General features: G+C 43.0%; 1 protein-coding gene across 7 annotated transcripts in view; it reads left to right on the forward strand.

Moving 5' to 3' along the window:
* GLIS3 (GLIS family zinc finger 3) overlaps positions 1-13904 on the forward strand; it is a 181585-nt gene that overhangs the window by 57794 nt on the left and 109887 nt on the right. For all 7 annotated transcript variants that reach the window (XM_081844929.1, XM_081844930.1, XM_081844928.1 and 4 more), the window contains 2 exons: positions 4223-4430; positions 6866-7979. In XM_081844929.1, coding sequence (XP_081701055.1) covers positions 4223-4430; positions 6866-7979 — 1322 coding nt within the window. The remainder of the gene's footprint in view (positions 1-4222; positions 4431-6865; positions 7980-13904) is intronic.

A 13904-nucleotide genomic window follows, 5' to 3' on the forward strand; every position in this document is an offset into this window, starting at 1 on the left:
CTATGTTCCTACATTGTGTCTCATCTCTTGTGCTTTCTGTGAGTGCATAGGATAATGAATTCATTACACCAGCATTGGCCTTTGCATGACTGCCACTGATGTGGTGAGTCCTTAGGATCAGAGAATTTAGTATTAAATTGCACAGTGCATTTCATTGCTTTAAATGTGATGTGGAACACTTCTCTCTTCTAGATTACATTCATTGCTTCTGCTGGAGATTCTAGGCTCCCCCCGCCAAAAAAGATGAATTGCTGAGTGCTAATTCAAATTGGTGGTGGCCATGCGCAAAGTACTGGGAAATACTTATCTGCAGTTAAGTTCCATGTGGTTGGCATGCATTTAAAAGGGTCTTAGTCCATGTACCATTCTTTTTTATGCATAAAATCCACATCCCATCAAGGTATTATGCATAGGGTCAGATTCCTACCTTTAGTAGTGTTTCTGCTCCTGTAAAATGTGTATAAGAAAGAAGTGTGTGGGGGGGGGGGGAGAGAGAGAGAGAGATTTAAAATTTGCACAGGTGTGCATTAATTCTCACGTGGACCCACTATTAGAAATATTGTTCTTCTCAATATTATTTATGTATGCTATGTAGTGCTTTTAAACTTCATGTGGATGCAGGGATTGCAAGATCACACATCCAAATTGCGGGTGTTACGTGCCTATGTTAAAAGTTCTCTGATGGCTAACATTTCTGATGTTTGGCCATTTAACTCACAATGAGCTCATGTTTCATCAGGTAGAAATGGTCTAATTATATGGTTTCAAATATTCAGCTTGAACAGTTAGACACTGTGATGCTGTCAGAACCTCTAAAAGAAACCTAAAACCCTTCTGTCATTGGCTAAATGTTTTGAATTGAGGTTAAATGAATGTTGCTTTTATTAAACATTTGTAGATAATATGTAAGTGGCACTGTTCTGTCATGCAGGAAAATCTCTATTTGTATTTGCCAAGATTCTGTGATAAAGTTGTTCTTTTCAAGTTTATCCGTTTGGTTTTTTTTTTTTTTTAAAGAAACTAAACAAATTTATATGGTAAAACTAGTCTTTTCTTTTCAGATCCCTCCAAGTTTTATTTTTCTTTCCTTTTGAACACAGCTTATTTAAATTTTCAAAACTACAGAATAATGTCAAATGGCAATTATCTCCTACAACTTCTGCCAGATTTGGCAAAAGTTAAAGTTGTTCATGTTTTATGGCACTGACTATTCAAGTAATTTCTTATTTTAGAGCATATCTTTTTATTTCTTTTTAATTTCCTTTTAAAATAAACAGGTGTTGCTGCCAGGAGGATAACTCCAGCCGTGTTGTTGTTCAGTCATGCTTTCTGGTTTTCACAAGCTTCAGAAAAATACAGCATCATTAATTTTCTTTTCCCTGTATTCTGAACACTACCTCTTTTATATACTTCTAGGTACAAGTGATTAAGCAGGCAGAGAGAATAATTGTTTGCTGTCATCTCTCACTTTTCCCCTCTCTAAAATCTTTGTTAGGGCAATATGTTTCTTATGCCATAATAAATATACTGTGCTAATATGGATCTTGGAAATTTTCTTAAGTTTTGCGCTGCTTTCTCTATCTCTTTCTCCATTATCTTTCACAATTATCTCACTTTATTCCTTTCCTTTCCTTTCCTTTCCTTTCCTTTCCTTTCCTTTCCTTTCCTTTCCTTTCCTTATCTTTTTCTTTCTTTTGCTGTTTTCTCCTCTCCCCCCTCTCTCTGTTTTTGTTTTTATTTAGATTAGTTTCTTTTATCTTATTGTTTTATTACAAAGCTTTAATAAAGCATTATTTTTTTTAAAAAAAATCTCACTTTATAGGACTGCTTTTAGGTCAGCTTCACACATGACATGGCAATTGTGTGTATTTTATTATAAATTTAATAGCTTCATATACCGCCTCTCTTCTCTGTTAGAGTTACCTAGCTAATTCACAGTATACATGCAAAATAATATTAAGGCTAAAAATACGAAAGCAGCCTAGCTACCTTTGAAGGTGACGCGGAAACTACAACTAATCCAGAATGTGGCAGCTAGACTGGTGACTAGGAGCGGCCGCCGAGACCGCTTGAAAGACCTACACTGGCTCCCAGTACGTTTCCGAGCACCATTCAAAGTGTTGGTGCTGACCTTGAAAGCCCTAAACGGCCTCGGCCCAGTAGACCTGAAGGAGCGTCTCCACCCCCATCATTCTGCCCGGACACTGAGGTCCAGCGCCGAGGGCCTTCTGGTGGTTCCCTCGTTGCGAGAAGTGAAGTTACAGGGAACCAGGGAGAGGGCCTTCTTGGTGGTGGCACCCACCCTGTGGAACGCCCTCCCACCCGATGTCAAAGAGAACAACAACTACCAGACTTTTAGAAGACATCTGAAGGCAGCCCTGTTTAGGGAAGCTTTTAATGTTTGATGCATTGCTGTATTTTAATATTTTGTTGGAAGCCGCCCAGAGTGGCTGGGGAAACCCAGCCAGATGGGCGGGGTATAAATAATAAATTATTATTATTATTATTATTATTATTATTATTATTAGCCACACACAAAGTAAAAGTAATAGTGGTAACATAAAAACTAGCAGTACCCCATCTCCAAAGGTAAAGGTAAAGGGATCCCTGACCATTAGGTCCAGTCGTAACCGACACTGGGGTTGCGGTGCTCATCTCGCTTTATTGGCTGAGGGAGCCACTTTTGGTGAACCAAAGCAGCGCACGGAAACGCTGTTTACCTTCCCGCCGGAGTAGTACCTATTTATCTACTCGCACTTTGATGTGCTTTCGAACTGCTAGGTTGGCAGGAGCAGGGACCGAGCAACGGGAGCTCACCCCATCGCGGGGATTCGAACCGCCGACCTTCTGATCGGCAAGTCCTAGGCTCAGTGGTTTAACCCACAGCGCCACCCGCATCCCGCAATCTCCAAATGTACTGCAGAATGAAAAGGTCTCCATTGCCCTTCCGAAAGATCGACGGGAGATGCCCTCATGTCTCTGCAGGAAGGAAATTCACAGGATGGTCAGTTGGCATTGCAGGAGAAAAGCTCTGCTCCTTCAACTTCCCAACTCACCTCAAAGGACATGGCAGTGTGGTGGGTTGAGATAGAAAGAAATGCACCCGAATGTAGTCTAGACAAAGCTGATGTGTTTTCTGTATTCAACAACAATAACACCTGTGATGGCCAGGCATATTTTCCTCAACATAGAAGACACACGGTGGTGATGGGAAAGTACTTTAGCAGTAGAGGTTTATATTTACTGTTGTGTTACAAGCCACCTTTTATGGATAAACTCTTTTAAAGATTTGTTGAAAAAGGTCCAATAGTGTCACTGTGGTCTCTCAGAATTGCAATCTGTTGTTAACTGTGAATGGAACTTTAAAAATATTTCCCTAGTTTTTACTGTGAAACATTTGGCAGGAAAGTATATCATATTAAAGCAGTTTGCTGGGAAATTACTGCTGTTCGCTTGCTAGATTTGGGTTAAAAGGGGAATTTGAAAGGTGCCATCACTTGTAATCTATTTGCCATTATACACCTTGTGCATCGATCCATTCAGGTTGCACAAATTAGAACACTAAGTAGATTGGATGATGGTAAGGATTTTAGTGTGAGTCCTTAAGTATGGGGCAATTGTGGTTGACTGTTTTTGTAATTTACTATCAAGTCTGAGTTTTCCTTATGAAGATAATAGCAAGTCCTTTACATTGTGCATGTAAATTTATTGTGTGAATAGTGTGATTGAACTTTAATCTCTGAGATCATTGGTTTGTCAACAGGTGATATTCAGGAACTGTAGCTTCACACATGACCTGGTTGCAATTATTAGAGATGCGGACTTTGTTCTTTAGCTTTGAAGACATATATATATGATTTTGTGAACAAATTCTTTTTTGTTTCAGTCATAAATTGTAATATTTGGATTTGTAACTCTCAGATCATTTCATTAAAGCAAATCCTTAAGGGAACATGATTAGAAAAATATAGAGATTTGGGATTTGTGAAATTGATCAGACCAAACAGTCATTCTATGAACTTGTCAAATAATATATGGCTTGATTTGTGATTCACTTTGCTTTATTCCCCTGTCTTTAAAATCAGTCTCTTACAGTGCATTCCACCATCAGCCTTTTTCTCAGTTCTTTCCACATGCTTTATATGTAGAATACTATGGATTCATTAGACTTTTTTAATGTGGAAAATGTAAGTTAAAATTTGTACAACTCCTTCATTTTCAGGGGGTCTTGCCTTTGGGACTCGGTGCAAGTCAATCGGAAAAAGTAGCTGCAACAAATTAATCGTCACCAGCAGTCCAATGATGGTTCAGCGACTGGGACTTCTATCTCCTCCTGCCCAAAAGGTCTCAACGGCATGCAACCAAATCAGCCCTAGCTTACAGAGGGCTGTGAATGCTACCAACTCGGATATACCTCCATCTGATACAAGGTCTTCATTTTATTCTATAGGAATGTTTTCATGTCTATAAAGTCAGAAAAATATTTTACCACTCACTTTAGAATTATCCCTTTTGTGCACAGTTGTAATTTAGAATGAAAGCTGCAGTCTAGGTATTGTAAAGGTAAAGGTAAAGGGACCCCTGACCATTAGATCCAGTCGTGACCGACTCTGGGCTTGCGGCGCTCATCTCGCTTTATTGGCCGAGGGAGCCGGCGTACAGCTTCTGGGTCATGTGGCCAGCATGACTAAGCCGCTTCTGGCGAACCAGAGCAGCGCACGGAAACGCCGTTTACCTTCCCGCCAGAGCAGTACCTATTTATCTACTTGCACTTTGACATGCTTTCGAACTGCTAGGTTGGCAGAAGCAGGGACCGAGCAACGGGAGCTCACCCCGTCGCGGGGATTCGAACCGCCAACCTTCTGATCGGCAAGTCCTAGGCTCTGTGGTTTAACCCACAGCACCACCTGTGTCCCTCTAGGTATTGTAGTTCAATATTATTCCTTTGAGATGAATCACAGGTTTTACAAGTTATGCAGTAATGCCCTAAGAACATGTGCTATGTAAGTAAACTTCGGCTAATGTTGGCTATCTAGAATAGTCACAGGTGGTTGCATCTCTCTCGGTGGTGAGCTTGTAGGTGCTGTCTAGCCGACTGGTGGGATGGTGCGGCAGCTGCCAAGGCCTGGGAGAAGGGGAAGCCTCTTGCAAGATCTCAGGGGTCACTCCATCTCATGTGGTCCACCAACCTGCTTGTTCCCTTTCCTTCTTTCCCTTGGGTGGAGGAAAACAACCTGAGTCCCCCGCTCCCCAGTTTATGAGCACACACTGGGGCTTTCAGTGGCTACTGGTTAACAAGGTTGGAAATGAATTTTACTGGACTCCTTGGCTGGTTTTGAATAAACATTCACAAACTTTTATTGATATTTATCAGCTAAATAGCTTGAGGATCTATACAACTGTGTAACATGCAGAAATCAAAGACTGGAACTGAGGGAAGTCGGCCGGTGGGTGGGTTCTGTGGGGGAGGGAGAGGGAGGGAGAGAAAAAAAAGGGGGAAATAAGGATGATATGTTTTTGGATAATATGTTTTGTTTTAATTTTGAATAAAAAAGTTTTTTTTTATTAAAAAAAGGAAATGAATTTTACACGCAGCTGTAATTAGCCCTGGTTAGTCTCTTGGTTGGGGACGTGGGTGGCGCTGTGGGTTAAACCACAGAGCCTAGGACTTGCCGATCAGAAGGTTAGTGGTTTGAATCCCTGTGACGGGGTGAGCTCCCGTAGCTCGGTCCCTGCTCCTGCCAACCTAGCAGTTCAAAAGCACGTCAAAGTGCAAGTAGATAAATAGGTACCGCTCTGGCGGGAAGGTAAACGGCGTTTCCGTGCGCTGCTCCGGTTCGCCAGAAGCGGCTTTGTCATGCTGGCCACATAATCCGGAAGCTGTACGCTGGCTCCCTCGGCCAATAAAGCGAGATGAGCACCGCAACCCCAGAGTCGGTCACGACTGGACCTGATGGTCAGGTGTCCCTTTACCTTTACCTTTAGTCTCTTGGTCAGTTAGTGGGTTGCACTCACACTTGAGACCCTGATGGGGCTGCCAAAGCAACTGTCACCACAATAGTCAGTAGGTGGTATTCAATGCAGCCTGAGCATCAGGTCGTCTCTACCTGAGTTTCCCTTGATTCTCTAATGTAGCTGCAGCCCCTGACACCTCTCTCAGTCCTTTCCTGAGAACACCATGGCCCTTGGAGGAAATTTGTGAAGGGCATACAGAGCACAACGGACTGCAGTAAGGATATGGGGCAATTCTTCTTGTGCAAATATTTGCACTCATGCAGTATTGGACACCATCCATTACTTACTAATAGACATACTATGTGTAGTAGGGGGACGCGGGTGGCGCTGTGGGTTAAACCACAGAGTCTAGGACTTGCCAATCAGAAGGTCGGCGGTTCGAATCCCCGCGACGGGGTGAGCTCCCATTGCTCGGTCCCAGCTCCTGCCAACCTAGCAATTCAAAAGCACGTCAAAGTGCAAGTAGATAAATAGGTACCACTCTGGCGGGAAGGTAAATGGTGTTTCCTTGCACTGCTCTGGTTCACCAGAAGCGTCTTAGTCATGCTGGCCACATGACCCAGAAGCTGTATGCCGGCTCCCTCGGCCAATAAAGCGAGACGAGCGCCGCAACCCCAGAGTCGATCACGACTGGACCTAATGGTCAGGGGTCCCTTTACCTTTACCTATGTGTAGTAACTTGGTGTTCAGATTTTGAATATGCAAAAGCAAAGATCAATTTTGAGAAGGTGATTTTAATTGTCAAAAATAAGCAACTGAGCTCTGAATATGCCAGCTGCTTCGCAGAACTACCAAGAGCTGAAATTTAAGTAATTGTTTGCATTCCCTCTCCCTCTTTTCTCCATCACAGATCCCTTCTGTCCCGAGAATCTTTGGCCTCCACAACCCTCAGTCTGTCTGAAAGTCCATCAATCCAGAGTGTCAAGCAAGAATGGCTTCATGGCTACAGGATTTTTCCTTCTCTTCCTTCCAGCCAAGGCTCCCCAAATGGCACAGACCTTGGGGACATCACAAGTGTTACATCTGGAATGTCCATGTCTAACAATGTCTCTAGCTCATTACCATCTTACTTGTTTGGTGTGGAAAATAATTGTTCTCCGTATCCTAGTCCTCACTATTCTTCAACCAGGTCTCATTCAGCCAAAAAGAGGGCCCTCTCTCTGTCTCCTTTGTCTGATGGAATCGGGATTGACTTCAATACAATCATCCGCACATCCCCCACTTCTCTTGTTGCTTACATCAATGGCTCAAGGGCATCTCCAGCAAACATCTCCCCTCAGCCTGAGGTCTATGGACACTTCTTGGGAATAAGGGGAAGTTGTATTCCTCAGACTTGCTCTATTCCAAATCCTCAAAAAAGACTTCTTGTTGCTAATGGCAATGTTGCCCTTCCAAGTTACAGTGAAAGTGGGAACACTGAATACCAGCGCATGCAACAGTTGGAACAAAACAGCCTACAGCCAGCAGTCACTAACAACATGGTGGTTCAACAAGGAATATCTCTGCTAGATAGCCAGTCTGTGGGCATTTTAAAAAGTGGGCGTGCCAATGGTTTTTCAGGGAACACAATGCACATGCCACCTAGTTCTCCAGTGGCTCCCCTTGTTCTTCCTCCATCACATGGTCCACCTCCCCCATACCACGCGCATCAGCATGACCTTATAAACCATCCCCACCAGATTTCCTTAGCAGCATCTGTGCAAGGCTCTCTCTTAGACGATGAAGGCGAACTGGATGAGTTTAATGGCAAGCACTGCTGTTGCTGGATAGACTGCAGTGCTACCTATGACCAGCAGGAAGATCTTGTGCGGCACATAGAAAAAAATCACATAGACCAGAGGAAAGGAGAGGATTTCACTTGCTTTTGGGCTGGGTGCCCTCGGAGATACAAGCCATTTAATGCGCGTTACAAACTACTGATTCACATGAGAGTGCATTCAGGAGAAAAGCCAAACAAATGTACGGTAAGTCTAAAACATGTTACATAGACACACTGGCTTACTGTATATGAAATATACCAATTTTTAACACTGTGCTAGGTTCCTCCCCCCCCCCTTTTGGCTAGTACAGCTTGTTCTGAAAAAACAGAAACAGAATACAAGATTTGTTGATATTAATGAATTAAAAAATAAGTGAATGAATAGACTTTTCATATGCATGCAAAGGCACAAACAGGAACAGAGGAAGATGCATTAGACCAAGTCAGCCCATTGGTCCATCTAGTTTAGCATTGTCTATGCTGACTAGCAGTGGCACTTCGGTTTCAGATGGGGTATCAGCCAGGCCTGCCTGGAGATGCTGGAGGACCAGCCTGTAAGTCTTATGCAAGCAAAGAATGCATTCTCCCGCTGACTGATGGTCCTTCTTCTATTTGAACTTGTTTGAGCTTCAGATACTTCAATGCAGTTAGAACAACTAATCCCTCATTTGCTTATTTTAGTGCTTTTCTACATCTGAGCCTTATTTAGCTGTTAATTCATATTCCCTTTCCCAATAATTTTTATTGTTTTTCATGTCAATACAAGAACAACATATAAGTATAGTAACTTGTCCGGTGGTACAGTCTTATTAAGTTTCATATGCAAGACACAATATGCAAGCAACACGTTTATTTATGTAATATCAATTTAAGTCTCCTCTCCACAAAGATTCTAGTGTTGGGGGTGGAATAAAAGGATCCCTTGTCTCATTTATAAAGGAAAGGAAAGGAAGCCATGTCTCACGAAAAGTGCCTCTCCTTTCTGCTGTGGTGAGTAAGGTATTCTGATAGAGCCACATTCTAAATATTATTTAACCAGATTTCAATGGGGATTTCTGTAGATGGTTTCCAATATCACTGGAGCAGTCCAAACCCACAAAAAAATTGAATTTGTATGTGAGGAGTGATTTCTGTGTTTCTTGGTCATACCAGTAGGCATTTTCCCAGGGCATGAGCACAGACAGCTGAATGGGCACCTTGTTTTTTATTCCCAGCCCCACCTAGGAAGTGTGCAAAATCACAAAGCCAGGAAATTATAAATTTGTTTGTGCAGTATTCTGGTGCATACATAAACACAAACAAACAGATACATATATAAACACCATTCAGCAGCATGCTGTAAACAGAGCACAAATGGAAAAAAAATTAAAGTAACTGTAAATTCTCAGTACAAACTTTTCAGACTGCTGAAATACATTGCGTGCAAACTACAACTAATCCAGAATGCAGCAGCTAGACTGGTGACTTGGAGTGGCTGCTGGACCATATATCTGGTCCTAAAGGATTTGCACTGGCTCCCAGTATGTTTCTGAGCAAAATTCAAAGTGTTGGTGTTGACCTTTAAAGTCCTAATCTGTCTCAGCCCTGTATACCTGAAAGAGTCTCTCCACTCCCATTGAGGTCGAGCTCTGAGGGTCTTCTGGCAGTTTATTTACACACCCTCCCATCAGATGTCAAGGAGATAAATAACTAGACAACTTTTAGAAGACATCTGAAGGAAGCACTGTATCGAGAAGTTTTTAATGTTTCATGTTTTATTATATTTTTATATGTGTTGGAAGCCACCCATAGTGGCTGGGCAACCCAGTCAGATGAGCAGGGTACAAATAATAAAATTATTATTATTATCTGTGGGACCTGTGATCAGCTGAGGGCCTCTTGGCATGCATTCCCTCCATATTTGGTAAATTTCATGGGTTTACACCACCCACCAAACACCAGTTTACCCCCAGTGCCTATATATGTGCAAAGAAGTTCCTGAGTTCATTGCGCATTGGTCTGCAGCCTTGGCATATACAGAAACTAAATTACTGTTGAGTACTAATGAGATTTATGTTCTATATGGCTTAAATTTTTTTATGAAGAGAATATGATGCTAGTAGGACTTGGTGTGCTAGAAAATAAGCATTTGAAACACAGTCACAGTGAATGCTGATATAATATCAAAAGTTGGCTTGGAGTAAGTATAACAGTAGAGACACGGGTGGTGTTGTGGGTTAAACCACTGAGGCTAGGGCTTGCCGATCAGAAGGTCGGGGGTTTGAATCCCCGCGACGGGGTGAGCTCCAGTTGCTCGGTCCCAGCTCCTGCCAACCTAGCAGTTCGAAAGCACGTCAAAGTGCAAGTAGATAAATAGGCACTGCTCCGGCGGGAAGGTAAACGGCGTTTCCATGCGCTGCTCTGGTTCGCCAGAAGTGGCTTAGTCATGCTGGCCATATGACCCAGAAGCTGTACACCGGCTCCCTCGGCCAATAAAGCAAGATGAGCGCCGCAACCCCAGAGTCGGTCACGACTGGACCTAATGGCCAGGGGTCCCTTTACCTTTACCTTTAAGTATAATAGTGACTGTGAAACCAGCTGCAGACACAGAAATTGAATTATCTAATATTTTGGGTGGTTAAATGGGATTGCATATACTGCCCTACTAAAGCAACCTACCAATTCTAAACAAACCTAGCAAAGTTCAAAAAATATATGAAACCTAAATCAATTTCCAAAAGAGAAAATTAGAGACTCTAATTTTAGGTGAGAAATACACAGGAGATATGTCATAAAATATGTTCAGTAGTGATTGTACTGTCTCATTAGAAATGTGCTTATTCTCAATAAATAGCTGATGAATAGTAGAATTGTTGTTGTTTAGTCATGTCCGACTCTTTGTGACCCCCTGGACCAGAGCACGCCAGGCACTCCTGTCTTCCACTGCCTCCCGCAGTTTGGTCAAATTCATGCTGGTAGCTTCGAGAACACTGTCCAACCATCTCGTCCTCTGTCGTCCCCTTCTCCTTGTGCCCTACATCCTTCCCAACATCAGGGTCTTTTCCAGGGAGTCTTCTCTTCTCATGAGGTGGCCAAAATATTGGAGCTTCAGCTTCAGGATCTGTCCTTCCAGTGAGCACTCAGGGCTGATTTCCTTAAGAATCGATAGGTTTGATCTTCTTGCAGTCCATGGGATTCTCAAGAGTCTCCTCCAGCACCATAATTCCTCCATCTAGTGGGGCTCAAATATAGAATTGATCTGGCTGTACTTTGGGGGAAAGATCTCAGCCCTTTGTAAACCTAATGGTGAAATGATGATGTAGCAAATGAAAGCCAACCTTAGTGGAGGATTTGCAACATTGCAGGGTTTTGTTTTGCCCTAAAACCACATCTATTTTACATTAGAATGGAGTTTTTTAAAAAATTCTGTAGTGCATCTTTTTTCCTCACCCCATGGAGTCTCTCTAGGCAAATGATGCTTTGATATCATTGCAGGACAAGGTTACCAGTTTTTCTTTGGCAGGCCTCTTGTGTGCTTGATAGCTGCCTGTCAGACGGAACTATTCCCATCTCTTCTTCATGCCATGAAATACTTCATTTGCTAAGTCTTTGACTGCTGTTAAAAGCTGAGAAGCTCTGCCAGGAGGGGAAATAGTTGGCAAATCTCCAGCAATGAGTAAAACATAAGGGGGCACATACAATGCATATTTATCCAATGTAGGGAGCACTATTCAAAATACTTAAAGGTTTCTGTGTATTAGCAGAGATTAAGTTTTAAATCAGCACCAATGCTTCTCAGCCAGGGTCCATAAGTTCTGAGTCAGTGACCTAGACAGATGGAATAAAGCAATGAAATATGCTTATGTATAACTGCATGCATGTTTATTTACAGCCATGCTAATGTATATAGTGTGGAAATACATGAGACCTGGGATTGTTCGTAACTACACTGAAAGCAGTAAGATTTAAGTTACTCTGATTAAGAACTAACTTGATCCACTGGTTTCAGTGGAAACTGATTCTTTTGCAGGTGTTCATACCTAAGAATAATGTGTGTGTGTGTGTGTGTGTGTGTGTGTGTGTGTACAACACCATGGCAGCAGCCTCTGCCCTGCCCCCAACCTATACACATTCAATAGATGTCTGTAGGGAAACTGTGTGTGCACAACTATTTGTACAGAGGACTCTGCACATGACCGGAAGTCCTGACTTTGCAGGATTCTTGACCATGTAGAGAACTGCCACATACACTGGCGGAGGAAGAGGAGTGCAGGGGGAGCGAACCGCCCCCACCGGCGTGATCCCGGTGGGGTGCCCCCCCCCGCCCCCAGGACGCACACCAGCCCTACCCCCGCCTCCTCTCCGCACCCCAGTGCCGGAGCTTGAAGCTCTGCCACTGGCCACATATAGGTGTTGGGGCTGCCTTTGTATAGTCTTCTAATAACACTTTATAGGCTGGAGGGTGAAGCTGATCTCCCTGCATCTCTACATTTACTGTTCACAGTTCTGGATGCCTGAAAATGTCATGGCCAACTGTATTGTGACCTTCCTTTTTAACAAAAAATGGGGCTACAAACCTTCCTGGTGCACTTTACATTGTAGAACACCTACAACGTGCCGTATTTTTCGCTCTATAAGACGCACCAGACCACAAGACGCACCTAGTTTTTGGAGGAGGAAAACAAGAAAAAATATATTCTGAATCTCAGAAGCAGCAATCCCTCTTGCTGTTCTGGCTTCTGGGATAGCTGTGTAGCCTGCATTCGCTCTATAAGACGCACACACATTTCCCCTTACTTTTTAGGAGGGAAAAAGTGAGTCTTATAGAGCAAAAAATACAGTAGTCCTTTTAGCATGACTGGCATGGTAGTAAATATTGTTATCAAATTTCAGCCATTTAGTTGTCTTCCTGAAAACAACAACCCAGGAAAACTAACTGAATCTTACAAATGGGTTGCCAGTGTTAATGTATTGTTGTAGGGGGGACAAATATCCCATGCAGTTTTTCAATCAAAAACCAGTCTAAAGATCAGTATCGTTCTTCTGTTACCACTTAAAGAGACAATTGTAATTAAGCGGGATATAAATTGCCAAAACAAAGAAATACCAGGTGGCTTTATTTTGGGACACTACCATCCTGACATACATCTGAATCTGGTTTGGGATCTAATAATATACTCTCTGATATTGTCTATATCTGTTTCTTAGTTCCTGTTTAGGAATTAACATATTGGGGTAAAATAATGTCCCATTGTGATTTTTCAAGGAAAACTGGATACAGAGAAACAAATTAAAATGCTCTTCTTCGATATGGCTTTGTTTGGGACATTTTGTTGCCCCAAATTTTATTGGAATTTGGTTTGGGGAAGAAAATACCTGATAAAATTAACTATGGGATGATATTTAATTTTTCTTCAAAGGAATAACTGATTTAGCCATAGAAGGTACACAGTGGTACCTCGGGTTAAGAACTTAATTCACGTCCTTCCACAGTGGGGACATTCCTGGAATGCAGGAATCCCAGCTAAAGCATCCATGGCAGATGCCCATCTAACCTTTGCTCAAAAACCTCCCAGAAACAAGAATCTACCGCCTTCTGAGGGATTCCTCCCCACTGCCAAGCAGCTCTTCCTGTCAGAAAGTTCTTCCTGAAGTTGAGTTGGAATCTCCTTTCCTGTAACTTGAAGCCATGGCTTCAGGTCCTGAGGGCCTCTGGAGCAGGAGAAAACAAGCTTCTTCCCTCCTCCCGGTGACGGTCCTTGAGATATTGACAGGGCTGCATGGTGTGGCTCTCATATCCATCTTCTGAGAGAGAGAGAGAGCAAAACCTTTCTCTCTCCCCTTTCTCCACCCCATGCAAAATTGGGGCTGGCTGTGGGCAGGATCCTGGCATTGCCGGGGGTTGGACTAGATGATCCTTGGGATTCTTTCCAACTTGGCCATGCTATGATTCTATCCAGAAGATAAGGAAAGGGCAGGAAAGCAAGATGCAGAACAAGGGGAGGCACAACCGCACACTGCAGGAGCACACTCTGGCCTGACTCACAGTGGCCAAATCCCAGCACACTTTGACCCCCCCCCCCCCGGTTTTATTTCTATTAATTCAGTTGCCTGACAACCCAGCTGCCTGGCCCCTGTGTGCCAGCTGATG

This window comes from Podarcis erhardii (genome assembly GCF_964252035.2).
Source record: "Podarcis erhardii genome assembly, chromosome: 17".
Lineage (NCBI taxonomy): Eukaryota > Metazoa > Chordata > Lepidosauria > Squamata > Lacertidae > Podarcis > Podarcis erhardii.